This window comes from Xenopus tropicalis, chromosome 7 (assembly GCF_000004195.4).
Source record: "Xenopus tropicalis strain Nigerian chromosome 7, UCB_Xtro_10.0, whole genome shotgun sequence".
Lineage (NCBI taxonomy): Eukaryota > Metazoa > Chordata > Amphibia > Anura > Pipidae > Xenopus > Xenopus tropicalis.
Window position 1 is genome coordinate 60812282 of NC_030683.2, and position 26568 is coordinate 60838849.

Sequence of the window (26568 nt, forward strand, 5' to 3'; positions counted from 1 at the left end):
TGGCACCCCCCTCTGTAAGAGGTTAGCTACAGGCTCCAGTTATAGAGTTCAGATAGATCTGTTATAGTCACTCTAGGAGTGAAAGGATAGTTAGGGTATCTAGTAAGGGCAGTCTGAAGCCCCCAGTGAACACCCTAAATTTGAACCGAACAGTGAACAGTTTGATACCCAATATGTATAGGTTTACCCAAATATGTGGCATGTAGGGGCCCCAATGGGAACATACCCCCATATGATCTGTCATTTCAGCTCCTGCAAAATCAACACATTTACATGGGATATTGGTACAAAAAAAGTACACTCACCCCAGAAAGCCATATATTTTTGGAAAGTACACATTCCCCTGAATCTATAATGGGTACACATTTCTTTTTACTCCAAAGTACCAAGCCGTAAAGCTTTCCTGTTTTCCGATTTTTATGACATTTCAGAAAATCGCCTAAAAATGTTACTATTTGCCGCATTTATCTCACACACTTTCTTGCATACAGAGGCAAATCACCCCAAATAGAAACACCTAAGGTCTACTGAACAGTTTGATGGCCAATATGCATAGATATACCAAAGTCTGTGGGATGTACTGACCCCAAAATGAAAATAGCGCATAAGGATTTCTTGCCAGCCAACTCAGCTTTTGCATACAGAGCCCCCTGAGAGCATATTATGTGCCGTAACACCCCCTAACTATACAGAAAAAAACAAGAAAACCATATAGTTTCTGACAAATCCAACATCGGTAAAAATCCTTTCTGCACCAAAGTACCAATCTGCAAAGCTTTCCTAAAGTTAGTGGTTTTTATGACATTTCAGAAAATCGCCTACAAATTTTGAAATTTGCTGCATTTATCTCACACAATTTCTTGCGTACAAAGGCAAAGCACCCCAAATAGAAACACCTAAGGTCTACTGAACAGCTTGGTGCCCAATATGCATAGATATACCAAAGTCTGTGGTATGTACTGACCCCAAAATAAAAATATTGCATATTATGACAGCATATTATGTGCCGTAACACCCCCTATATACAAAGACCCCCAGAAAACCATATATATATTTTTGGAATGTACACATTCTGATGAATTCAAAATAGGTAAAGTTATTTTTCTACACCAAAATTACACATGGCAAAGCTATGCTAAAACAGATCAGACAGTGTAATTAGTGGTCAGAATATCTGATCCAATAGTCACGTACGGAAGAGCAGTAGGGCCACCCAAAAAAAAAAAAATTCCAGTGAATTATGACTTTTAATCTCATAATTATGACTTTAAAAAGTCGAAATTATGACTTTTAATCTCATAATTATGACTTTTTAACAGCAGGTTTTGTAAAAAAAAAACATAAAAAAACCGGACTCTTCCTTCCACAAGGTGTCATTGCTCTTGCAGTCCTGGGTGCAGTCCTGCTTGCAGCTGAGATCATATAGCTGTTTTGTACTGTGAAGCTAAAGTTCCCCAGCATAAAGGTAAGAAAAGCAGCAGGGTAACATACACTATTTACCAAGTAGAAGCTAAGTAGTTTTGAATCTATGTATTGGTGTCTTTCTGTGCTGCTACCTGACGTGTCTTGTAATGTGCCCTTTTTAGTAACTCTCAGCATTTTAATCACTTTACTGTCTTTAAAACATACAAAATCCACTGCCACATATTGTAAGTGTAAAGTTGGTAAGGTAACAAGCCTTAACACTAGATCCAAAAGAGGTGCCATACTGCCATCGTGACTGGTTTTAATGTGCTTATTAGCCATTTTCTGTTGTCACCATACCGGAATACTTGGGTTATTGGGTCTCTGCATTGTTACATACAGGCAGGCAATGTGATATAACTCATATGCCTGTGGCATCATAGTATAGAGACTGTATGCTGGGCATATATACAGTATGTAGCATTAGTAAATACTGGCTTGTTATTTATTGCTTAGTATGAGCTTGTCCTAGAAATTTCTGGTAAAAAATTGTGATTACTTACAAGCTGTTTGATGAAATGCTGAAATGGCAAATAGTAATGGACATATATATGTAACAGTGGGCATATACATGACATTGCATTTTAGATGGCAATGTAATGTTTGCCATAGCTATTGCACTGCATATGGTGGGGGGGGGTGCACATTTTTTGTGTACAGAAAAGCTGATGGTAGATGCATCACTGCTGCTAGTGTAATACACAGTCAGAGCTGGTTCAAAGTCAAGGCAAGTTTCAAATATAGTTCTATTAAAGATTTGTGTGGGTTTCTGTTGCTGTATCTTTAAAAGCCTCCCCCAAAGCTTTCTAGTCATCTGATCCAGACATCCAATCAGCATGTGTAGCTTTTGTAATGTGCTGGACTAATGGCGGCGTTCTTTTTCCACAGACGAAAAGTCCCTTCCCTCCAGCAGTTTCAGTAGTCGGTACTGCCGTGGGGAAAGCCAGAGACAGGCAAGCTCTTGGTGTTAAGCAGTAGTGAGGCAGGAACTCTAGCCTTTGCACAATCGCTTCTAGACAGGTACTGAGGCTTTGGTCTGTGCATCATAGCTAATATATGGGTATATGTGTGTCACACTGACAAGCACTAATGGAAAAGGAAAGTTAAAATCACAGAGGTTCTAGTCACTTACAACAACAATTATTGTGATTGCCACACTGCCATCTTCTCTGATCTCCCAGGCATACCCTACTGGACTAAGTGCGCACGTACACACAATACAGAACTATTTACAGGATTTCATTACTCATATGCCCTCCTAGAATTGGCTCGTGTGGATACCTTGGAGATTATAACAAGATGGTGGTGTGGTACTCAGCAAGCAGTACCCCAGGCTGTAACTTTTTTGTAAGAAGAGGAGTAGTGCTAGCCTGGGTGTCAGGTAAATGACTAGAATTAATGACAGGTGTCTTACAATTTGGCAGTGAATTTACATTCTCCTTTAAATGGTAAATATGCCCACTATTTTGACATGACCTCACACTATTGGGTTTATGCAGAAAAATTGCATGAAATTCTATAAATAAATATAAATGCATTTTATTTTTTCACAGCCTTACCTGATTGCATAGATTAAAAGGAAACCATAGCAGCCTGTCAGCGTGTTTGCTATCTGCGTGTTCCCAGAGTTTCACTGTAATGCAACTCAACCCTTATCCTGTTCCGTTGCAAAGTGATGGATTCTGGGACTTTGAAGTCCCTCTGCTCTACAGAGAATGTGTGCAACACAAACTATGGAAAGCAGATAGACTTCAGGTCTCAGAATTCATCACTTTAAAATTAAACAACATGAAGGAGAGATTGTGTCGCACTCTCAGTATAAGGGATCTTAGTGTATGACCACCTTAAGAGTACCAACCTAGGGCAGGTAAGTTACTAATATCATATTGGTGCCTAAAACTTGCCACCCCCAGTGATTTTACCTTTGTTTCCTTAAAGTGCCCCATGCCACATAAAGTAAGGGTAAAGAAAGAATAAGAAAGGAGTCGGGGGGGATAGACCAGTCTAAGGGAAATTATAGTTCAACATTAGTGGAGTTCTGGTGAGACAGGATACATAAAATTATTTGTAAAGCAAGTGGTGTAAGTCTGTGCTTGATCAGTGTTCATTATAAGTTTAATCATTTGCCAGGATAAGGTACTATAAAGCCCTTACCATAATATTGTTTCATTTTTATGTATATTGCAGTAGACCTAGATTTTGTTGCCAGTCCTGTTGGTTGTAAAAAATTCTTTACATTGTTCTGTCATATCATCTTCAACAGAATTACACATCTGCCCAGCTATTGTAATTTGTCCTTATTCCTGCTCCAGCTACTGGCTTGTGGGTTCTCATCTCCGCTTTGTCTGATAAAGCATTCCTTCTGCCTCCAGAACACAACAAATTAATCAGGTAAACCCTGGTTGGGTCTAGTGATTTTGTCTTGTTTTGTCCCCGTTGTGACTAAAGCATGTTATATTAACGTACTCTGCCAGAATTTTTTTTTCAGTGCCTATAGTCGCCTTCAAGTTAACTTTTAGCATGTTGTACAATAGGCAATTCTTATTAATAATTCCTTTGGTCTTTATTTTTTTGTGTAGTTTTTGAAATTTGTCATCTTCCTTTGGACTCTTTCTAGCTTTTTAATGGGGGTCAATGACCCCAGAAGTCAAATAAAAATAATAAAAAAAAAAAATATATATATACATTTGCTTTGCTATTAAACTTTGTTAACAAAATGGCATGAGTGGTCTTCTTTTTTTTTGATTGGTAAATTCAAGTCTAAAATGGGAACAATATTTAATACTTCTGATTCATGTAAATGAAACAATGGCTATGCAGGGGGTTTAAAAATGAAGAAACCACCCTGACAGCATGATACAAGAGAAGAGCAGAATCTTTTCGCCAAAATCTGTTTTATGCACACTGTAACTTACGGTCACTATCCAACCCTCCAAAAACTGTGAAAATCACTCCCATTCATGAGAGCCTGAATGTTTTATTAAAAGGCTGGCATTAATGTGCTACTGAAATACCTTATTTTTAATGTGAATTGCCACAGGTGGCACTTTACATAATCACACAAAAATGCACTGGGGGACATTTTCACAAGGAGTGAGGAATGTACACTGTGATTTACATTAAGGGCAGTATTTTGTTTTTTTGCAGACAATAAAACCAGTGTGCACCATTGCCCTAAAGTGTTTATTGCATTGCAAATCACTGTAGAGTTCTATTTAAATACAACAGAACTCACTGGTGATCTATTATGAGTGTCCTAGGACAATGGAACATTGAGGCTAGTGCTGGAATTAGTGAAATTTTCCTTATAAGGGCTCTGGCACACGGGGAGATTAGTCGCCCGCGACAAAACTCCCTGTCTGCGGGCGACTAATCTCCCCGAGTTGCCTTCACCTGCCATCCCACCGGCGACTTACATTGACTAATCTCCCCGTGTGCCAGAGCCCTAAGACCTCACAGTAACAAGATGTGCCACTGATTACATTGTATCTAGTAACTGTGCTGCTAATCCCACCTCTGTGCCATAAGCACGACAACAATGGACTATATGAGAAGCAATTCAGCACACATTTTTGTTGCACTATTTCACATGTAAGAAATACATGATCTGACACTATCCTTGGGAATACTATAGGGCTTAAGCAAAGGATGGGGTGCACACAGCCTTGCAGGCTGTACATAACTCCAATGGGAACAGTTCTTTCTGTTCCACTGCAAAGACTTCTGATGTGTCTCTGACAAATATATTGCTGCCTAGGTCTAGTGTTCATTAGGTACAGGTAGGTGGGGGGGCAGTATGTGGGCATTACATTACACACACTACATTGCGTGTCATTCAGCTGTGTAAGTTGCTATAGATTTGTGCACTTTATGTATCAGACATAAAGTATAGGCAGCCTCTTGTCAGATAGCACTGTGATCTGCACCTTGGGATAGATTTATAATCCAGTGCAATGTTCTCATGTCCAGTGTTCACCATGGAATGGTAAAATTCAGAACAATGGCCATACTAAAAGTTCTAAGCATGCCCTAGTTTCACACCCAATTAGATGCATGTGTTTCTGATATATAGAGGGCAGGTAGCAAATGTGATTAAATTGGCAGGGAAATAAAACAATGATGGCAAAATATAGCAGAGGTAGCACCTGGTTTCCTTAGGACACAGGAAACTGGGTAAAATAAGTTAAAGTTCTTCACTGGGCCCTATTTTGAATACATTTGTCCCTATTGTTTTGCAGCTGTGTAAGAATGTGGCTAAAATAAAGAGGGGATTTGATGTAATTAAAAAAAAATTCAGTATACTTTGGTTAAATCCAGTTTCATTAATAATTTTATCACAATTATAGCAAAACACTATAGGTAAGTATTAGTTGTGTGTTATTACATACATTCTGTAAGCATTTCATAAATGTTAACATTAAAACAGTTAATGTTGTTTTAGACCAGGGTGTTGTCCAGTGCTTGATCTACCACAGAATGAGAACTCCTAGTATCCAAACCTAAGTTAGCTACTAAATGGAAGTGATTAAGATGCAGTTAATAGCCATTTGCATCTTTTAACTATAGTTTCTCATATGCTCTACATTAATAGCAGTAGACCCAAACCTCTGGATTCTTATACTGGTACAATTGTTAGTGACTATTATGAGCTGTTTTACATTGCTTCAAACATGCATATTTGTAATATCCTCTTATATGTTAGGTAAAATGTAATTTCTCAATTTGATGTAAAGGTTATTCACATTAAAAGGGTCTTCCGGGGCTTCCTAAGCGTTTTCTTCCATTAGTAGGCAGCACAAATCAAAAATTGTTTTGTCACAAGGATATTGCCCCTTTGGAAGACACTCTTCTCTACATAAACTAACTCCATACACACCAGGTAACAGGTACAGAAGTGCAGGTCTCCCTGCATAGGTCGTTTGCTGGCTACTTTGTCTGATAGTGTGGGAGTTCCACATCTGTACAACTTCATCAAATTCATCCTGAAATATATAGAAGAAGATACAAAGGTTGTCCTAAGTCTTGTGGTCAAAGAGGACATATTGCAAGTCTGATCTCATAAAAGGCTGGCCATAAAAACCTGAGTGATCAGTTAGAGGGTCCCATGTGGATGGTGAAATTACACTGAGTGAGGGGTGTATTTATCAGGCTGTGTAAAAAGTTGAGAGAAACATTACTGGTCATGTTGCTCACAGTAGCCAATCAGATGCTTTGCTTTGGTTTTCTAACTGTTGAAATCAAATTGCTGATTGGTTGCCATGGGCAACATCACGATAATGCTTCACTCCACGTTTTAAAAAAAACATGATAAATATACCCCTGACTAACAAGATAGTCAGGAGTGTGGCTTAGATTATGACTTTCCACATGTGGCAATGGAGTTTAACGGTGATTCTAACATTTAGTTCAGATCAATGAACTCCAACTGGTACAAGTTATTTGTAGTTTGAGGCATAGCTAGGGGGTGATTTTAGTAGCAACATAGAAATATAACATCCTGTGACATTAATATGCATATGCTGTGAAAGTTCTGCTTCAAAAAACAGAGCCATATAAATTGGATAAAATACACTGCATATTAAGCTAGGTTAGTGATGTCCAACTTCTGTGGTGCCGAGGGCCGGAATTTCTCTAGCATACATACTGGAGGGTCGCTAATGGAAGGTAGTTTTGACCACTCCCCTTTTTTAAACTATACCCACTTCAAACCACACCCATGTTATCTCAAGAACTTTTAAGACCATGCCCACATTAAAGGAGAAGGAAAGGTAAAAACTAAGTAAGCTTTTGCAGACAGGTCTATTTAAGATAAGAAATCCTGTTTTTATTTTGATAGAGGATGAGTGCTGTGAGTGCTTATGGCTGTATAGCCATAAGCACTCACAGCACTCATCCTCTATCAAAATAAAAACAGGATTTCTTATCTTCCTTTGTGTAAACATGTTCTTCTGTGTTAGACTTCCTCTCTTAGAAATATCCTTCTTTCCTGGTGCCCAAGTCTGCGCAGCACTCTCCTGCTCCCCCTCCCACAATAATGCTAAGAACTCCCTCCCCCCTCCCTTAGGAATGTGTGATCTGAGCTATAAAGTCTAAAGCTGCAGCAGGAAGCTACTTAAAATGGAAGCTGCTGTCTTAAGCAACGGGAGAAAATTTATAGAGCTGTTTACTTGGGTATGGTAATGGTTTCTGCTGAATATATATAGTGTTCTAGGTGGCACTAATATGGCGAATCTATTGGCAGTAAAATGCCAAAATGACTTTGCTTCTCCTTTAATGGTGGTAGCTCAGCAAAAACACAAATGCTTGGTGCTCACTGCGGGGATCTCAACCATCATTCATATGTAACATAATTATATAATGATATATTATATATATATTATTATCAAATCAAGACGCACCCTTAAATCCATATGCCTCCTCCTCCCTTGTGGATAGCACAGCAACCCCCAGCACATAATTACACACCTTAGGGACCATTTAATGGCTATTTCCAACAAACTTCCAGAACAAACCCCTGTCAGCTTCACCTCTCACAAGCATAGGGCAGGCAGAGTATGGCACACACAGACAGCATAGGGCAGGCAGAGTATGGCACACACAGGCAGGGTAGGACAGGCAGAGTATGGCACTCTGTGTGTCCTATGCTGCTTGTGTGTGCCATACTCTGCCTGCCCTACCCTGCCTGTGTGTGCCATTATCTGCCTGCCCTATGCTGCCTGTGTGTGCGCCATCCTCTGTCTTTGCCATACACACAGGCAGCATAGGTCACGCAGTACATACACAATGCTGTCACTACACAATGCTGCTGCTTCTGTTCCTACAGTCTGATGCGTGAAGAGGTGAACTATGTGGGTACTTACAGTCTGAGCCTGATGTGTGAACAATGCAGGGGGTGAACAATGCAGGGGGTGAACAATGCAGGGATTCAAAAGTGTGAACAGTACAGGGGATTACATGTTTAAACAATATAGGGTGATTACAGCCTGAATCTGAGGTGCGTACCATGCAGGGGTTAATTAACCATGCAGTTAATCTAATTACTGATACCATTTAAAAATTACACAAAGGTAAGCCATCAAAGCAGCCAGACAGGTGGGGGCCACACAGAGGGGGGTCGCGGGTGGCCTGTTGGACAGCACTGAGCTCGGTTAAAAAAGAGCATCTCCCTGTTTGTGCTGAATGTTATAGGATTCCAGATAATCTAAGCAAATTCATGCGGAATCTTCTTTCTGAGGCCTGCTTTGTTATCAAGAGAGATAGATAGATGACAAATTGATAGATTGATAATTGATTGACAGACAGAAAGATAGATGACAGACAGATAGCTAATAAAAGATAGATATATAGATATAAAGACAGATAACAGACAGGCAGATAGATATATAGATACATAGATGAATAGATAGATAGATAGATGATAGATAAGTGACAGACAGATAGACATATAGAAGGATAGAAAGACTATGAGATAAATTACAGATAGATAGAGAGGTAGATAGATAGATAAACAGGCAGGTAGATAGATAGCAGGCAGATAGATAGATAGAAAGATAGATGACGATGATACCAATACACTGACAGGTATACAGGTAGACATACAGACGGAGAGAAATACAAAGACAGACAGATAGCTAGACAGATAGACAGAAAGACAGATAGATAGACAGATATATAGTACAAGAGACACGTTGGCAAGATGCAGGCCTCAACAGGGCCTCGTCCTTACTGGCTACACTGTTGGTAGCTGGTTAAGACTGGACTGGCCTATACCAACTGACCTTGCTGTCTGCTCCTCACACCACTCCCTACCAAAAGGCAGTGTGCAGCATTCCCCAGGGTACAAGTGCTTATTAAATGAGAACTTAGGGTGCACTCTTGAGACCCATAGCCATCTGTAAATTCTGTGTAGGATAAAACAGTCATAAATCATTTTAACATTGGCCTAACCAACAGTAAAAAAATTAAGCCTTACCTGTATAAGGTTTAAGAAGCAGAACTGGATAAGACTTTTGTCCAGAAATTTCCAGAGAAATGACCGTCATCTTGAATGGTTTGGAAACGATTGATCCAGAACTGAACATTTTGCTTCCTCAGTATACTCCACCATCCTTCGATGTGCTGATTAGCAAACACGCTGACAGGCTGCTATGGTTTCCTTTTAATCTATGCAATCAGGTAAGGCTGTGAAAAAATAAAATACATTTATATTTATTTATAGAATTTCAGAACATGCAATTTTTCTGCATAAACCCAACAGCGTGAGGTCATGTCAAAATAGTGGGCATATTTACCCTTTAAAGGAGAATATAAATTCACTGGGGGTGCCAAATTGTAAGACACCTGTCATTAATTCTAGTCATTTACCTGACACCCAGGCTAGCACTACTCCTCTTCTTACAAAAAAGTTACAGCCTGGGGTACTGCTTGCTGAGTACCACACCGCCATCTTGTTATAATCTCCAAGGTATCCACACGAGCCAATTCTAGGAGGGCATATGAGTAATGAAATCCTGTAAATAGTTCTGTATTGTGTGTACGCGCGCGCTTAGTCCATTGGGGTATGCCTGGGGCATCAGAGAAGATGGTAGTGTGGCAATCACAATAATTGTTGTTGTTGTAAGTGACTAGAACCTCTGTGATTTTAACTTTCCTTTTCCATTAGTGCTTGTCAGTGTGACACACATATACCAATATATTAGCTATGATACACAGACCAAAGCCTCAGTACCTGTCTAGAAGCGATTGTGCAAAGGCTAGAGTTCCTTCTTCACTACTGCTTGACACCAAGAGCTTGCCTGTCTCTGGCTTTCCCCATGGCAGTACCGACTACTGAAACTGTAGGAGGGGAGGGACCTTCCGTCTGTGGAAAAAGAACGCCGCCATTAGTCCAGCACATTACAAAAGCTACACATGCTGATTGGATGTCTGGATCAGATGACTAGAAAGCTTTGGGAGAGGCTTTTAAAGATACAGCAATAGAAACCCACACAAATCTTTAATAAAACTATATTTGAAACTTGCCTTGACTTTGAACCAGCTCTGACTGTGTATTACATTGGCAGCAGTGATGCATCTACCATCAGCTTTTCTGTACACAAAAAATGTGCACCCCCCCATATGCAGTGCAATAGCTATGGCAAACATTTCATTGCCATGTAAAATGCAATGCCATGTATATGCCCACTGTTACATATATATGTCCATTACTATTTGCCATTTCAGCATTTCATCAAACAATAAGTAATCACAATTTTTTACCAGAAATTTCTAGGACAAGCTTATACTAAGCAATAAATAACAAGCCAGTATTTACTAATGCTACATCTATATGCCCAGCATTCAGTCTCTATACTATGATGCCACAGGCATATGTGTTATCTCACATTGCCTGCCTGTATGTAACAATGCAGAGACCCAATAACCCAAGTATTCCGGTATGGTGACAACAGAAAATAGCTAATAAGCACATTAAAACCAGACACGATGGCACCTCTTTTGGATCTAGTGTTAAGGCAACTACCTTACCAACTTTACACTTACAATCAGGGGCGGGCCAAGCCGACCGGGCACCCTAGGCAACCCGGTCGGCCAACTCCGCCCACCTCCCGGGGCGATTAGATCGGTCATTGCCTCCGCCGCTAATGACAAGCGGCGGAGGCAATGACAAAGTAGCACTAGGGGTAGGCAGGAGAGGCTCCTGCATGGCGCCCCTCAATCGTTGCACCCTAGGCAGCTGCCTCTTCTGCCTACCCCTAGTTCCGGCCCTGCTTACAATATGTGGCAGTGGTTTTTGTATGTTTTAAAGACAGTAAAGTGATTAAAATGCTGAGAGTTGTACTAAAAAGGGCACATTACAAGACACATCATGCAGCAGCACAGAAAGATGCCAATACATAGATTCAAAACTACTTAGCTTCCACTTGGTAAATAGTGTATGTTACTCTGCTGCTTTTCTTACCTTTATGCTGGGGAACTTTAGCTTCACAGAACAAAACAGCTATCAGCTGCAAGCAGGACTGCACCCAGGACTGCAAGAGCAATGACACCTTGTGGTAGGAAGAGTCCGTTTTTTTTTACAAAACCTGCTGTTAAAAAGTCACAATTATGACTTTTTAAAGTCATAATTATGAGATTAAAAGTCATAATTTTGACTTTTTAAAGTCATAATTATGACTTTTTAAGGTCATAATTATGAGATTAAAAGTCATAATTTCGACTTTTAAAAGTCATAATTTCGACTTGTTAAAGTCATAATTTCGACTTTTTAAAGTCATAATTACATAGTAAGTTGGGTTGAAAAAAGACACACACGACTGATTCGGGGAGGGAATTCCACAACTTCACAGTAAAAAATCCTTTCCGAATATTTAAACGGAACCTCCCTTCTTCTAAATGGAGTGGGTGCCCTCGTGTCCGTTGGAAGGACCTACTGGTAAATAAAACATTAGAAAGGTTATTATATGATCCCCTTATATATTTATACATAGTTATCATGTCACCTCTTAAGCGCCTCTTCTCCACTGTAAACAAACCCAACTTGGCCAGTCTTTCTTCATAACTGAGACTTTCCATACCCTTTACCAACTTAGTTGCCCTTCTCTGGACCCTCTCTAACTCAATCATGTCCCGTTTGAGCACTGGAGACCAGAACTGGACAGCATATTCTAGATGGGGCCTTACCAGTGCTCTGTAAAGGGGAAAAATAACCCCCGCCTCCCGTGAATCTATACCCCTTTCAATACAGCTCAAAACCTTGTTTGCCCTTGCAGCTGCTGCCTGGCATTGCTTGCTACAGCCAAGTTTATTATCTACAAGGACTCCAAGGTCCTTCTCCATTATGGATTTGCCTAGTGCAGTCCCATTAAGGGTATAAGTGGCTTGCATTTTTTTACATCCCAGTTGCATGACCTTACATTTATCCACATTAAATCTCATCTGCCACTTAGCCGCCCAGATTGCCAGTTGGTCAAGATCCTACTGCAAGGATGCCACATCCTGGATAGAATTGACAGTTTTCTATCCATGTGCAAACGACTTCACTAAGACCAATAGACCTTAGTTTAGAAAGCAGTCGTTTGTGGGGAACGGTATCAAATGCTTTGGCAAAATCCAAATAGATTATATCTACTGCATCCCCACTGTCCAGCTTCTTACTTACCTCATCATAAAAAGCAATTAAATTGGTCTGACATGACTTGTCCTTCATAAAGCCAGGCTAATTACTGCTCATAATGGCATTCTCCAGGACATAATTTTGAATGTGATCCCTTAACAAGCCTTCAAATAACTTGCCCACCATGGATGTCAAACTTACAGGCCTATAATTGCCAGGCTGAGATCTTACACCCTTTTTAAATAGGAATAACATTCGCCTTCTTCCAATCCATAAGTACCATACCTGATGAAAGAGAGTCTGAGAATATCAGAAACAAGGGCCACTGTAATTCTGATCCTAGCTCTCTCAGTACCCAGGGGTGTATTCCATCTGGCCCAGGTGCCTTGTTTACATTTATCTTGTGTAACCCTTTAAGCACCATATCCTGTGTCAACCACTGTGTAGTTGGAGCTGAGGCAACAGTGCAGCTATTGGGTGGGACTTGGCACTCTGGCTACTCTACTGTATACACAGAAGAAAAGAACTGGTTAAGCACATCTGCCTTTTCTGTATCCGCTGTAACCATATTGTTACTATAACTCAATTGGGGCCACACCCTCAATCTGCATCTTTTTACTATTAATATACTTAAAAAACTTTTTGGGGTTAGTCTTGGCGTCTGCCACGATGCGCTCCTCATTTTCTATCTTAGCCTTCCGGATTGCTGTTTTACAGTGTTTATATTCATTAAACGCAGCTACTGTCCCCTCTGACTTGTATTTCTTAAAAGCTTTCCTTTCTTTCCCTATTGACTTCTTTACCTCAGAGTTAAGCCACATAGGGTGATTCTTAACACTTCTACTTTTTCTTATTAATGGAATAAATTGAGAACAGTAATGATTTAATATCATTTTAAATGACAACCATTTCTGCTCTGTGTTTTTATCAGAAAACATAATGCCCCAATCTATGCCCTGAAGCGCTGCCCTTAAGGAGCTAAAATCTGCCGTTGCCCCGGTGTAAATTTGTTTCCTGCACCAAACATCAAATGAAATAACATTATGATCACTATTACCCAGGGGTTCAACCACTAGCACATTTGCTATACGTTCTGGATCATTAGAGAACACTAGATCCAGTATAGCATGGTTCCTGGTTGGCTCCTCAACAACCTGTGACATAAAGTTGTCATGCAGCAAGTTTATAAACTTGTTCCCATTTACTGTCCTGGCAGTACTATGGCTCCAGTCAATATCAGGATAATTAAAAGCCCCCATTATTATCACTTGCCCCAAACTAGCAGCCTTTTCTATTTGCAACAGGAGCTGAGCCTCCTCCTCCTCACTTACATTAGGGGGTCTATAGCATACCCCTACAATTAGTGTGGTAGATTCTTTACTATCTGTGAGAAGCTCAACCCATAAAGATTCAGCTCCCTCTGTTTCCCCCATCACTTCCTCTTTAATATTTGCTTTTAATTCTTGCTTAATGAACAGACACACTCCTCCTCCTTTTCTATTGCCCCTGTCCCTCCGAAACAATGTATAAGCCCCAATATTAACTGCCCAGTCATGAGACTCATTCAACCAAGTTTCAGCAACACCAATCACATCATATTTCCGCTCCAATGCCAGTACCTCCAGCTCTCCAATTTTACCAGTCAGACTCCTTGCATTGCATTTAATACTGGTACCGGCGTGAGAATGACGTGTAAACAACTTATGGGCCTCCCTGCCATTATCAGTATCCCGAAGCAAGTCTCCTCCCCCATTTTCCCTTACTATGCCCACTACCTCATCTATCCTGTCTACCACAGAATTTCCCACTGCACCCTCCCCCCCCACTCCTAGTTTAAAATCTCCTCCAACCCTCTAGCCATCTTTTCCCCCAAAGCAGCTGCCCCATCATCATTGAGGTGCAGCCCATCCCTGGCAAAGAGCCACTGAGAAATCAGCCCAGTTCTCGAGAAACCCAAAGCCCTCCTCCCTGCACCAATCTCTCAGCCACGCATTAATCTCCCTAAGCTCCCGCTAATTATGAGATTAAAAGTCATAATTTCGACTTTTTAAAGTCATAATTATGAGATTAAAAGTCATAATTATGACTTTAAAAAGTCATAATTCACCGGAATTTTTTTTTGTTGGGGTGGCCCTACTGCTCTTCCGTAGAAACTAAACACAAAGTGGTAAGAAAAAAAAAAAAAAAAAAAAAAAAGTGTTTGTGTATACATGTGTGTACATGTGTAAAAGTTGTGTGACAGTGGGTATATTAGTGTATATAAGTATGCAAATGTAATGTGTGCAAAATGAAGAAAACAACAAAAAAGAACAAAAACTGCTAAATTGTGTGCAAATGTATGTAAGTGTGTATAAGTGAGTGTGTGTAAGTGCAACAACGTACGGCAGATAAAGCCTTTTATTGCAGTTCAATAGTAAGAAATCCAAGTCCGGCTTGTGATTCCTCCAGTTACATGGGAGTAGGAGGGCCAATAGGTTATCTGGAAGCAGTTTTAATGTGTAGTGCTGGCTCCTTCTGAAAGCCAGACTCGGGCACAATGCTGCCCACACACCAATATTACAACTAAAAAAATACATTTGTTGGTTCAAGAATAAGATTTTAAATGGCAGAGTTACAGATAAAGCGCACGCTATCCCAAAACGTAACCAGTTACAAATAAGACAGCATGTGTTACCATCTCTCTGCAGTCACCAGGAAAATAATCCTCCTTTGCTTGTAATATTGCTTTTTTGCGCCTGGAGGAATGTGAACTTGCACAGCAGGTGATTTGGCGTTTCTTTGAAGATTTCTCCTGCCTTATCTTTGGAATGTAGAAAGTGCTAAATTTTGTTAGAGCCTGATAAGAACAGGAAATAAATTACTGCTGCTTGTATACTCTGTAGATCAGGCGTGAAATTTGAGAGAGGAGAGGGGGAAGGCTTGGGTAGTACAGAAAAGAGTTTGTGCCTGCCCCACTTGCAGCCCTCAAACTATGAAAATAAAGTACATCCTATAAAGTACATCTCTGGACTACACCTCTCATGATCTGTGCAACAAGAGGAGTGTCCTGGGGGGCTGCAGTTAGGATATCATTTTTATTTGAGTTTCCTGTTATATGGATATTTTTATTGGCACAGATGCTACATTTTCATATCACCATATTATTATATTTTTTTAGTCTTGATGTACAATTTCCAGCTTAATTAAGACAGTGTGAAGTCTCCTATATGTAAGGTTTCAGAGAAGAATTTTGAACATCCACAGCAACGAAGGCCTTGGTAGCCTTGTGGTTAGGGCATTTGCCTTAAATGTAGAAGTTCATGAGTTCTAGTCCGATGTAAGTTTGCTTTTTAAAAACTAATTTTTATCATTAATATTAAAGTGTATAATAATCATTTATGACAGATTAGCACAAAATGTTATATCATGCACACACATAAGTGTGTTGTAACTCATCCACAACATCAAAGAATGTGTGCACAGCAATATAATTTCATTATTTATTGCAAAGCCATCAACGTTTTGATTCTGGTCTCGAATCCATGTCAAGATGCTTAACACAAGAAAATATTTCATAAATTTCCAAATTTTAAAAAAACATGTCACACTCCCAGCCAGTCACATGATCCTACTTACTACCTTCCTTTCCCTGTTTCCCAAGATACAGTTGCCTAGGCAACACTACGCTCAGATGACATAAAGTGACAATAAAACTCCCAATACTGATTACACTTGAATAAAAATAAAACTCCTACCTAAGTCTCACTTACGAGGATGAATGATTATTAATGAATCTCTAAGACAAATCACACAAATTAATTTATTGTTTTGAAAATCTAAATGTAGCCTTACTGGGACTCAAATTCTAAATCCTGACTTTGGTAATTCACTTACTCTACTAGTTGAGTTACAGCTCCAGCTTCTGCAAACCAAATCAATCCAGAACTTGACCTTATCAGCATGGTACAAAGAGTGCACAAAAAAAAAAGTAAAAACCAAGCAAACCTTAAAACTAGTCATATGCACAATTTGAAGGGAACCTCAGTAAGGCAGGTGGCTGTATCTCCTCTAACTGGTAATTGCTTGATTGTCTATCCTCCAGTCAAATGGCACATGTAAACTGTAGATACACATAAAAAAGGCATGGTGCCAATAGGCATCTGACTGTAAATCATTGTGGTGCCAAGTGTTTTCCGTTGTAAACTGACAAGCCAGGGCTCAAACTGTGGGAGATCCAAGGAGCAGCCCAGCAGGAGCTATTTCCCCTCGGCATCGGGTGCAGATAAACCAGACTCGCTGGGGACATCTAGTGGCCACTCTATTTATAGCTGTGTATGCAAAACAAAGGAATTTCAGTGCGATGTCACAGCTCGTTGTAACTAGACACATTATGGGAAGGCGTCCGCTTCATCTGTAATTATACAAGTATACCATAAAAATAATAAAAGTATGTCTTTAAAGAGTCTATTATATGATGACCTTATGTATTTATATCATATCTCCCCTTATGCACATATTCTCCAGCATAAACAACCCTAACTTGAACAGTTTTTTGTCATAACTGAGACATACCAGCTTAGTTGCCCTTCTTTGGACTCTCTAATTCAGTAAAATCTCATTTAAGCACTGGAGCCAAGAACTGCACAGCATATTCTAGATGGGACCTTACCAGTGTTTTGTAAAAGGGAAGACTGATCCTCTCATAATATACGTTAATATCTGGCTGACTGGCCCAGCTCACTTCGATTAAGTGGCTTGGATATTTTTGCATCCCAGGTACATAACATTAAATTTATCAACACTGAATCTCATTTGCCACTTAGCTGCCCAGATTGCCAATTTGTCATTAATGAACAAATTAAATTAAAGTGGACCCAACAACATTACTAAGCCAAAAGACAGTGGTGTCGGGCTCCCCCACAAAAAAATCTTGGGAGAGTAGCAAACTGGCCCCCTGTCTGTCCTGCTCCCCATCGTCTTTTAATAAATGCATCAAAAAGCTTTGTGTTGCACATATGAAAATAAATTCAGATTGTGAAGGGGGTGTAAGAGAGAAGTAATTCCATTTATTGTAGGGAGCTTTGCGCGGGACAGTCCCGATTTCTCCACCCTGTCCTGCAGTCCCTGCGCTCCTGAGAGAGACGTGAGTGAGAAGTCACGGGTAGAAGAAGAGCCGGGGGACGGAGCTGGAAGGAAACCAAAACATTTCTTGATTTATGTAATGATAATAACATTAAGCCTACCATAAAGGTAGGACAGTTGAATTGATAGACTATAAATTTTATCACAATACAAAGTATTGTCTTTGTTGACCACTAAAGGTTTTGGCACATATTTTTTAAAAATAATTACATACTGGCTAATTATGGCTGCCAGACTCTAATAAATTACCCATTTAGGTCCAAAATATAAGCTACCCTAGGTAAAAACTTAACTGATATCAGGGCTCTTTTAGTATAACAATAGCCTTGGATACTATGCTTGTTCAAGAACTCATCCAGGCCCCTCTTAAAGGCATTAACAGAATCTGCTATTACAACATCTAGGAAGGGCATTCCACAACCTCACTGCCCTCACTGTGAAAAAAACTTACACTGCTTCAAATGGAAGGTCCGTTCCTCTATTCTAAAGGGGTGGCCTCTGGTGAACTGATCATTTTTATGGGAAAGAAGAACATCCTCTATCTGCCTATAATCCCCTCTAATGTATTTGTACAGAGTAATCATGTCACCTCGCAAGCGGCTTTTCTCCAGAGAAAACAACCTCAACCATGACAGTCTAACCTCATAGTTTAAATCTTCCATCCCCTTTACCGGTTTAGTTTCACATCTCTGCACTCTCTCCAGCTCATTAATATCCTTCTTAAGGACTGGAGCCCAAAACTGCACTGCATAGTCAAGGTGAAGCCTTACCAGGGACCTATAAAGAGACAAAGTGCATAACTTTGCACTTGTCCACATTGAACTTCATTTTCCAATTTGCTGCCCAGTTTTCCAATTTTGTCACATCACAAAGTGGCAGCATCCTGCATGGAACTTTAGTTATAGTTTTACACAATTTAGTATCTTCAGCAAAAATAGAAACAGTACTTTCAATGCCCACCTCTAGGTCATTAATAAATAAGTTAGAAAGCAAAGGGCCAAGAACTGACCCCTGTGGTACTCCACTAACAACATTGGCCCAATTAGTAAATGTTCCATTTACCACCACTCTTTGTAATCTATCCTTCTGCCAGTTCTCTATCCAATAACAAATATTAGGTTCTAGGCCAATATTCCTCAATTTTATCATTAACTTTCTGTGAAGTATTGTATCAAACGCTTTAACAAAAGTCTAAGTAGATGTCATCCACTGGCATTCCAGCATTGAGGTTCCTGTTCACCTCCTCATAAAAGGCGACTAAATTAGTCTGGCAAGATCTGTTACACATAAAACCATGCTGACACAAACTTATGATATTGTGATTTGCAATGTATTCAAGTACCCTATCCCTTATTACCCCTTCCAAAAGCTTTCCTATTACTGATGTCAGACTAACAGGCCTATAGTTTTCAGGCTGACAATGGGATCCCTTTTTAAATAACGGCACCACCAGTCTCTGGGCACCATGCCAGACCTCAATGAATCCTGAAAAATTAAGTAAAAAGGTTTGGCAATCACTTCGCTAAGCTCATTATTAAATGAGCTTAGTGAAGTGATTGCCAAACCTTTTCACTTAATTTTTCAGGATTCATTGATTCACTTAATTTTTCAGGATTCATTCACCAGTTTCCTATTCACCTTGTATTTGATACCATCTTGTGGTAAGCTTTCTATACTACATAGTAATATTTTATTCTTCTAAATGAAAAAGATCAGCAGGATATGGAAATTTCTGGAAAGACAATGTTATTCCAAGCATTGAAAGACTTTGCTGACCAGACAGCAAAACTATAAGACAGTCTCATGTGTCCCACTCTATGGGGCATATTTATCAAAGGCTGAGAATATAGTTTGCCACAGCTGGCCAGAGGATAACTCCACAGCTTCCTGTTTACATGTAAAGAATTTTAAGGGAATATGAATAATAGAGTGAGAACAGAGTTGCCCCATTTATAATTATGGAAATAATGGACTCCTGTTGTAAAATATAAGGATATTATATGTGACAGAGGAGTTCTTTGACCATATAAAGGTAAGAAGCCACAGGCTGAGTGCTTTTATAAAGGTCATGGATCTCATCTGTGTCTTCTAATGTCTTTAGCTTTGATAACTGTGGGTACATATTCTTTTTATAATACTATAATATACAGTTTCTAATAATACCTGAATTTGTAAAACATGAAAACTTTGTTAATAGGTATGAAAAATCAGGGCTTCTTTAAGATACCAGCAGGCCCAGGGCAAAAATTAATTGGTGTGCCCCAGGGATAGAATAACTACATTTACTAAAGTAGACATAATCCCTAGGTGTGCTGCCCTGGACCAACAGCCCTGGGAACAGATAAATGACAAAATGGTGATGCTGCAAGAAAAAAGGCAAAGAATTTAGAATGACCATGCTGTGAAGCTCTCAGTTGATTAAAATGAGGGATCTGCCATTTCTGTAGGTTGCTTATGCCAGATGAAATATGTGCTACCTATCCAGGTAGGCCCTGGGCAAATGCCCCTTTTGCGGATTTATTAAAACGTCACTGTTAAGAAGTATTTTTTCAGCACAATGCCCCCCCTTTAAATACAATTATAGTTAAAACCTTTTGCCCAGGGCACTACTAAAAGTATTCACACCTCATGCTGCATATGGTACCGCCTCAAGAAGGAAATATTTACACATTGTAGACAGGTCCTATTTTCCTCTCCTAAAATGCATTTTTTTGTGCATTACTAGTATTTTGCATCTGCTGTGGTTCCTGCCAGTGACCTCAATTCCCTGCAAAGCTGAATTCTAGTTTGCATACCTTTTTTACAGCCATTGGTTGCTGTGTATTTGAATCTGTATGTTCAGTGTATGCCCCCATTTATTGTACAGCATTGCAGAATATGTACATGTAAATAATAATAACAACCAATATCCCAATCTTCTTTGAAAATTAGTGTTTCACAGAACCTAAGCAGGGATGATTCTTCTGTGTGTGCCTCTCATGATACAATGGGGATAAAAAAATATTTCCTGTCACACACCAATAAAAAAAAGATGCAATTGTAACATGACCAAGAAATAACCCTTTGAATTACTTACACTTTAACAATTCAGTAATAAAAAATATTTTTTACTCACTGTACTAGGGACTTTTTGCATGGCACAGAGTATTTCTATAGATTTCTGGAGTGAATCAATACATAGATAACTGTTTCATTTATATCTTTAGGACAAGTCGTGTCACACCCACTCTGGAACAGAAGTTATTATTATTATTAACATTTATTTATAAAGCGCCAACATATTCCGCAGCGCTGTACAATATGTGGGTTACATACATTGGACATACAGAGTAACACATAAAGCAATCAGTAACCGATACAAGAGGTGAAGAGGGCCCTGCCCAAAAGAGCTTAAGTGTAGCAATGTATGGTTGTATGATTACACTGCTTTCTGATACTGAGAAAAATACATTTCATACACACCCTTAAATATACAGATAATACTCATATACAAATATACTTTGAGTAACAAAAGAGAAATTAGTTTCTTCACCAACAGAGAGAGCTGTGGGTTGTAATATCAAAATAGACAGAGGGATGGGAGCTCTGAAGTCTCTACGCCCTCTCATATAAACTAACACACACACAGTCTGCAGAATCACAGGATCCTCCACTGCTGATGTTATCCAGTAACTAACAGCTCAATAGCTCAAGGTAACTATTCAGACCAGCAGCGATGCTTACAACTATACTGACTTTTTATGTTTTATGTGTATGTGTGAAAATTTGAATACAAAATAACGTGTAACTACTCTAACAACTCTAATTCTTAAGCATCTTGATAATAGTATCTTTGAATACTTTTCCAGATTTCATCTAAAAAATTAATTAATTATAGGAAAAATTTAGAGATGTAGCCATTGGTAAAGCATAGTAAAGAAATGTCTACATTTTGCCTTATTTTTTGCATGAATGCCATCTAGTTTTTTATACCATAGGTATACCGATCAATATAGTCACTCTGTATTTTTATTACAAGGTAATGTATTTGTAAAAATAATAACTTATTACTTAGTTTTTACTGTTTCATTTATAATTAATAGATTTTAAATTGTGTTTTTTATTTCCTTGACAAATGTTACCAAGTGCGACTGAAACGTTGGGCATGAGATGTGTCTCTCAACCTGCAGCAATGTTCATTTCTGAATTCTCTGCTAATGAACATTCTCCCTGTCATTTTGAATTATGGTAAAGACTGATTGTGAGACTGCCTAGCTCAACTCTGCCTTCTAATTGTCACCATAAATACATTAAACAGCTAATGTTGCAATTCCTAAATGTAATTTTCATACAATGTTAAAGTAAATGAATGTTGAAGTGAATGAAGTATCATCAACAAAGGTACATCATTTTTTTCTTATGCTGACACTGGAGGAGCTCAGATTAATCCTCTCATATTATAAATGAATGATAGAGCAATCTTGAGAAACACCCTTGTATTTTGACAAACAGATCATGTTACTGTATTGTGTTTTTTCTTGTCATATTTCTCAGATTGTTCTGAACATCTGGGAACTTGAATCACATGATATTTATGTGATGATAACTTCAGAAACCAAACAGATAAGAGTGGGTACAATGATTAACGATTATCATTCTGCCGCTGATAACAATATTGCTCTTTATAGTCAAAACCAGGATGTTTAATTACTATTTTCTTCTTACCCATGTGGCACTGCAATTACCTAGCACCATTATTTACTTCCTCTCTTTAAATAACTGAACACAGGGTGAACTGTATTGTTTGGGCTAAAGAACTAGCCAACAATCAATACATCAACAAAAATACTTTAATAGACAGATCTTATCCTCTGGAATGTATGGCGTTGCCCTTTGAATACAATAATTATTACCTTTTATTACATGTTTTTATTTAATAGGGGTGTCCATCCATTATTTTATAAAAAGTGATAAAAACATTTGCATCATCATAGCTAAAATGTAATCTTTTCACACAGGGTTTCTCCTAAACTGTTAAACTTAAGGAATATTCTACCTCTGCTGTTCCTCTCTTGATACCAAAATGAACAAGACATTGGCGGCTGTTATGCACCTCCAAAATGAAAGCTTGGTATTTTTAACATCTATTCAAAAATGTGGACAACACCCTGATATGACACCCTTTTTGGGAACAGCCTATAGTCTAGTGACCATACTTGGACTCCTTGGAAACATTTCTCTGATGTATGTAATTTGTCGGCAAAAGGAAAGGGGTAATGTTACCCACATCTTAATTGCTAATTTGGCTTTCTCAGATGTGCTGGTTTGTGCCTTCTGTCTGCCATTCACTGCTGTTTACACTGTGATGGATTACTGGGTCTTTGGCCTGAGCCTATGCAAGATAACTAATTTTTTGCAGTGTGCATCTGTCACTGTCTCTGTGCTGATTCTAGTGTTAATTGCCTTTGAGAGGTACCAACTTATTCTTCATCCCACTGGTTGGAAACCCAGTGTCCTTCAGGCCTATGCTGCTGTATTGCTGGTCTGGGTAATTGCATCTCTTCTTGCTTTTCCTTTGGCTTCATCCATGGTATTAACAGATACTCCTAACAAAAATATCTCAAAGGTCATAGGGTTTTTGGCAGACAAATCAGTATGTGTAGAATCCTGGTCATCTAACCAACAGTTAGTGGCTTACACAATATCATTACAGCTTTTGCAGTACATTGTGCCACTGTGTTTCATCCTGGGATGCTACCTCCGTATTTCTGTGCACTTAAAGCATAGGGGTGCTATGTTTGGAAGAAATGACAACCACATGAGAAGGGTCAACCTTATGTTTGTTATCATGGTAGGAGCTTTTGCTGTGTGCTGGCTGCCATTTCACATCTTCAATATCATTGTAGACTGGCACCACCAGCTGATACCTGTATGCTACCATAACCTTATTTTTTCCTTGTGCCATTTGCTTGCCATGATTTCAACATGTGTTAACCCGGTAATCTATGGCCTTCTAAATAGCAATGTCAAACGGGAAGTAAAGGCATTGGTTCAGAACTGCACTGGGAGGAAACTGGACACAAGGTCAGCTGTAGAGGAGCCAGAAAGATATCCATTGTCTCTAAAGCAAAGTGCCACATTGCCTGGGTCTCCAAGTATATGCCTTGAAGGAGGCACCTTCTTAGGACAAACACTTTCTACAGAAGAACACTGAACAATTAAACTATTGGCAGAAGTATTTTTTCAGATAAATAAAGTGGTCATGTGAGAGTCTATATCTCATTACAGAAACAAGACTGCAGGAGTGAGCAGATATCTTTTCATATGTCCAGATACAAGATACAAGAATTCACATTCTAAATTTAGATGTTTAATACAATGTAAAACTCCACATCTGAGTGTAATAGGAGTGTAGTCCTTCAGCTGGTGAAAACAAAAGGGTACCAAATTGTGAAGAAAACTATGGTACATAACATTACCTGTCAACATACTTGTTTCTAACTGCACATTTTTAGTTGCAGTAATTGCAGTAATGTAATAAAAGAAGTAATGTTTGTTACAAGTCTTAATCACCAATAGCAAACAATCAGCAAGTATATAGTTGTCTGTTTAAAAACATGCATCTTATTAATTGCTATGAGTTACTGCACTTAGACAAATTTAGTGCCTCTTATTACATATGAAGTATTGTACAAAAAATACATTTTTGCAGACGTCTGTAGAGTAGTTACTATGGGAGAGTTACTATGGGGTATATCAGAGTAAAACTAGAACTTTACACTTTAAAAAATCATAGTAATGAACAGAGAATGGTAGAATTTCACTCTGATGGACTGGTGGACTGTAACGGCTTTTGTATAACGCTTTGATAAATATACCCCTATTATTTATTACATTTATATTTTGTTTGATATGCAATATCTTTGCTTCTAGATTGTCTAGACTAGCTTTTCAAATAGATGCAGATAATAGTTTTACTGTCCAATCTGCAGTTGTTAAGGTTTCCAAATGTATGTCATTAAATAAAACAATATTTTCACAGTTATTACATTTCAATTAAATGGAATGTAATTAATGCTGTCCTTCTTTTTAGCAGCTTTTAAGCTTTTTTGGAGAACATAACATAGTAACATAGTAACTTAGGTTGAATAAAGACACGTGTCTATTGAGTTCTACCTTTTATGTCTATATAAAACCTGCATAACTGCTAAATAATCTAAAGGCAGCGCTGTCCAACTGACTGTACCCCCCTCCCTCATGTGGTCCCCCACCTGTCTGGCTGCTGTGACTGCTTACCTTTGTGTAATCTTTAAATGGTATCAGGACTGAGATAAACTGGATCCCTGCATTGTTCACACCTCAGTTTCAGACTGTAAACCCCTGTATTGTTCACACATTTAAGCCTACGTTTTATTCACACCTTTTAGTCCCTGCATTGTTTACCCCCTGTATTGTTCACAACCCAGATCAGACTGTAAGCACCCATATTGTTCACCTGATCACACTTTTGCCACACTGTAGGAGCAAGTATAGTGCCACTGTATATACTGCCTGACGTATGCTGTCTGTGTGTGCCATACTCTGCCTACCCTATGCTGCCTGTGTGTGCTATACTTTGCCTGTTCTATGCTGCCTGTGTGCCATACTCTGCCTGACATACCCTGCCTGTATGTGCCATACTCTGGCTGCCCTATGCTGTCTGTGTGTGCCATACTTTGCCTGACCTATGCTGCCTGTGTGTGCCATACTCTGCCTGCCCTACCCTGCCTGCGTGTGCCATACTCTGCCTGCCCTACCCTGCCTGTGTGTGCCATACTCTGCCTGCCCTACACTGTCTGTGTGTGCCATACCCTGCCTGTCCTACACTGCCTGTGTGTGCCATACTCTGCCTGCCCCCCCCTGCATGTGTGTGCTATACTCTGCCTGCCCTACACTGCCTGTGTGTGCCATACTCTGCCTACCCTACACTGTCTGTGTGTGCCATACTCTGACTGCCCCATCCTGCCTGTGTGTGCCATACTCTGCCTGCCCTACACTGCCTGTGTGTGCCATACTCTGCCTACCTTATGCTGCCTGTGGGAGGTGAACCTGGCAGGGGTTTGTTCTGGGAGTTTGTTAGCATTTGGAAATAGTCATTATTTGGTCCCTAAGGTGTGTAATTATGTGCTGGGCTATCCACTGGGGAGGAGAAGCCATGTTGATTTAAGGGTATGTCTTAAAATGACATACTAAACTTCTTTTACATATGAAGTGAGCACCAATCATTTAGGTTTTCGCTGTGCTACCACCATTAATGTGGATATGGTCATAAAAGCTCTTATGATGACATAGGTGTAGTTTGATGTAGGTGCAGTTTAAAAAAAGGGAGATGGTCAAAACTAGCTTCCAATATCGGCCCTTTATTATGTAGTCCAGAAAAATTCTAGCCCTTGGTACCTCAGAAGATGGACAGCACTGATCTATAGGAAGGAAAAAACCTTATCTGAAACCTTTCCAATTTTCCGCAGAAGGGGCCAACTCCAAGACGGCAATCAGACCAGTCCCTGGTTCAATTTGTACTAAGAGCTTCTTTCAATAACCTTACATTTACTCACTTGCATGGATGCCCACATATCTGAATGGAAAAACCTACTGGTAAATAAAGCATTAGAGATTTTATTATATAGTCCCTATATTTATACGTATATTTATACATATACCTAAAAACCTGCTGGTAAATTAAGCATTTGAGTTTATTGTATGGTTCATATATTTCTAAATACACATGTATACATATTTATACATTGTTATCATATCTCCCCTTAACAGCCTCTTCTCCAGTGAGACCAGTGAGCATTTTCGTGATATTTGCGATCTTCAGAAATTTTCGTTTCCAATCCGAATTTTTCCCA

At 39.2% G+C, this 26568-nt stretch overlaps 1 protein-coding gene across 1 annotated transcript; it reads left to right on the top strand.

The window, feature by feature from the left end:
* Positions 1–22690: 22690 nt before the first annotated feature.
* Positions 22691–24713, top strand: LOC100491805 (neuropeptide Y receptor type 4-like). Its single transcript, XM_018095790.2, has one exon. The coding sequence runs from the start codon at positions 22761–22763 to the stop codon at positions 23889–23891; it is 1131 nt and encodes a 376-aa protein (XP_017951279.1). The 5' UTR covers positions 22691–22760; the 3' UTR covers positions 23892–24713.
* Positions 24714–26568: the final 1855 nt, after the last annotated feature.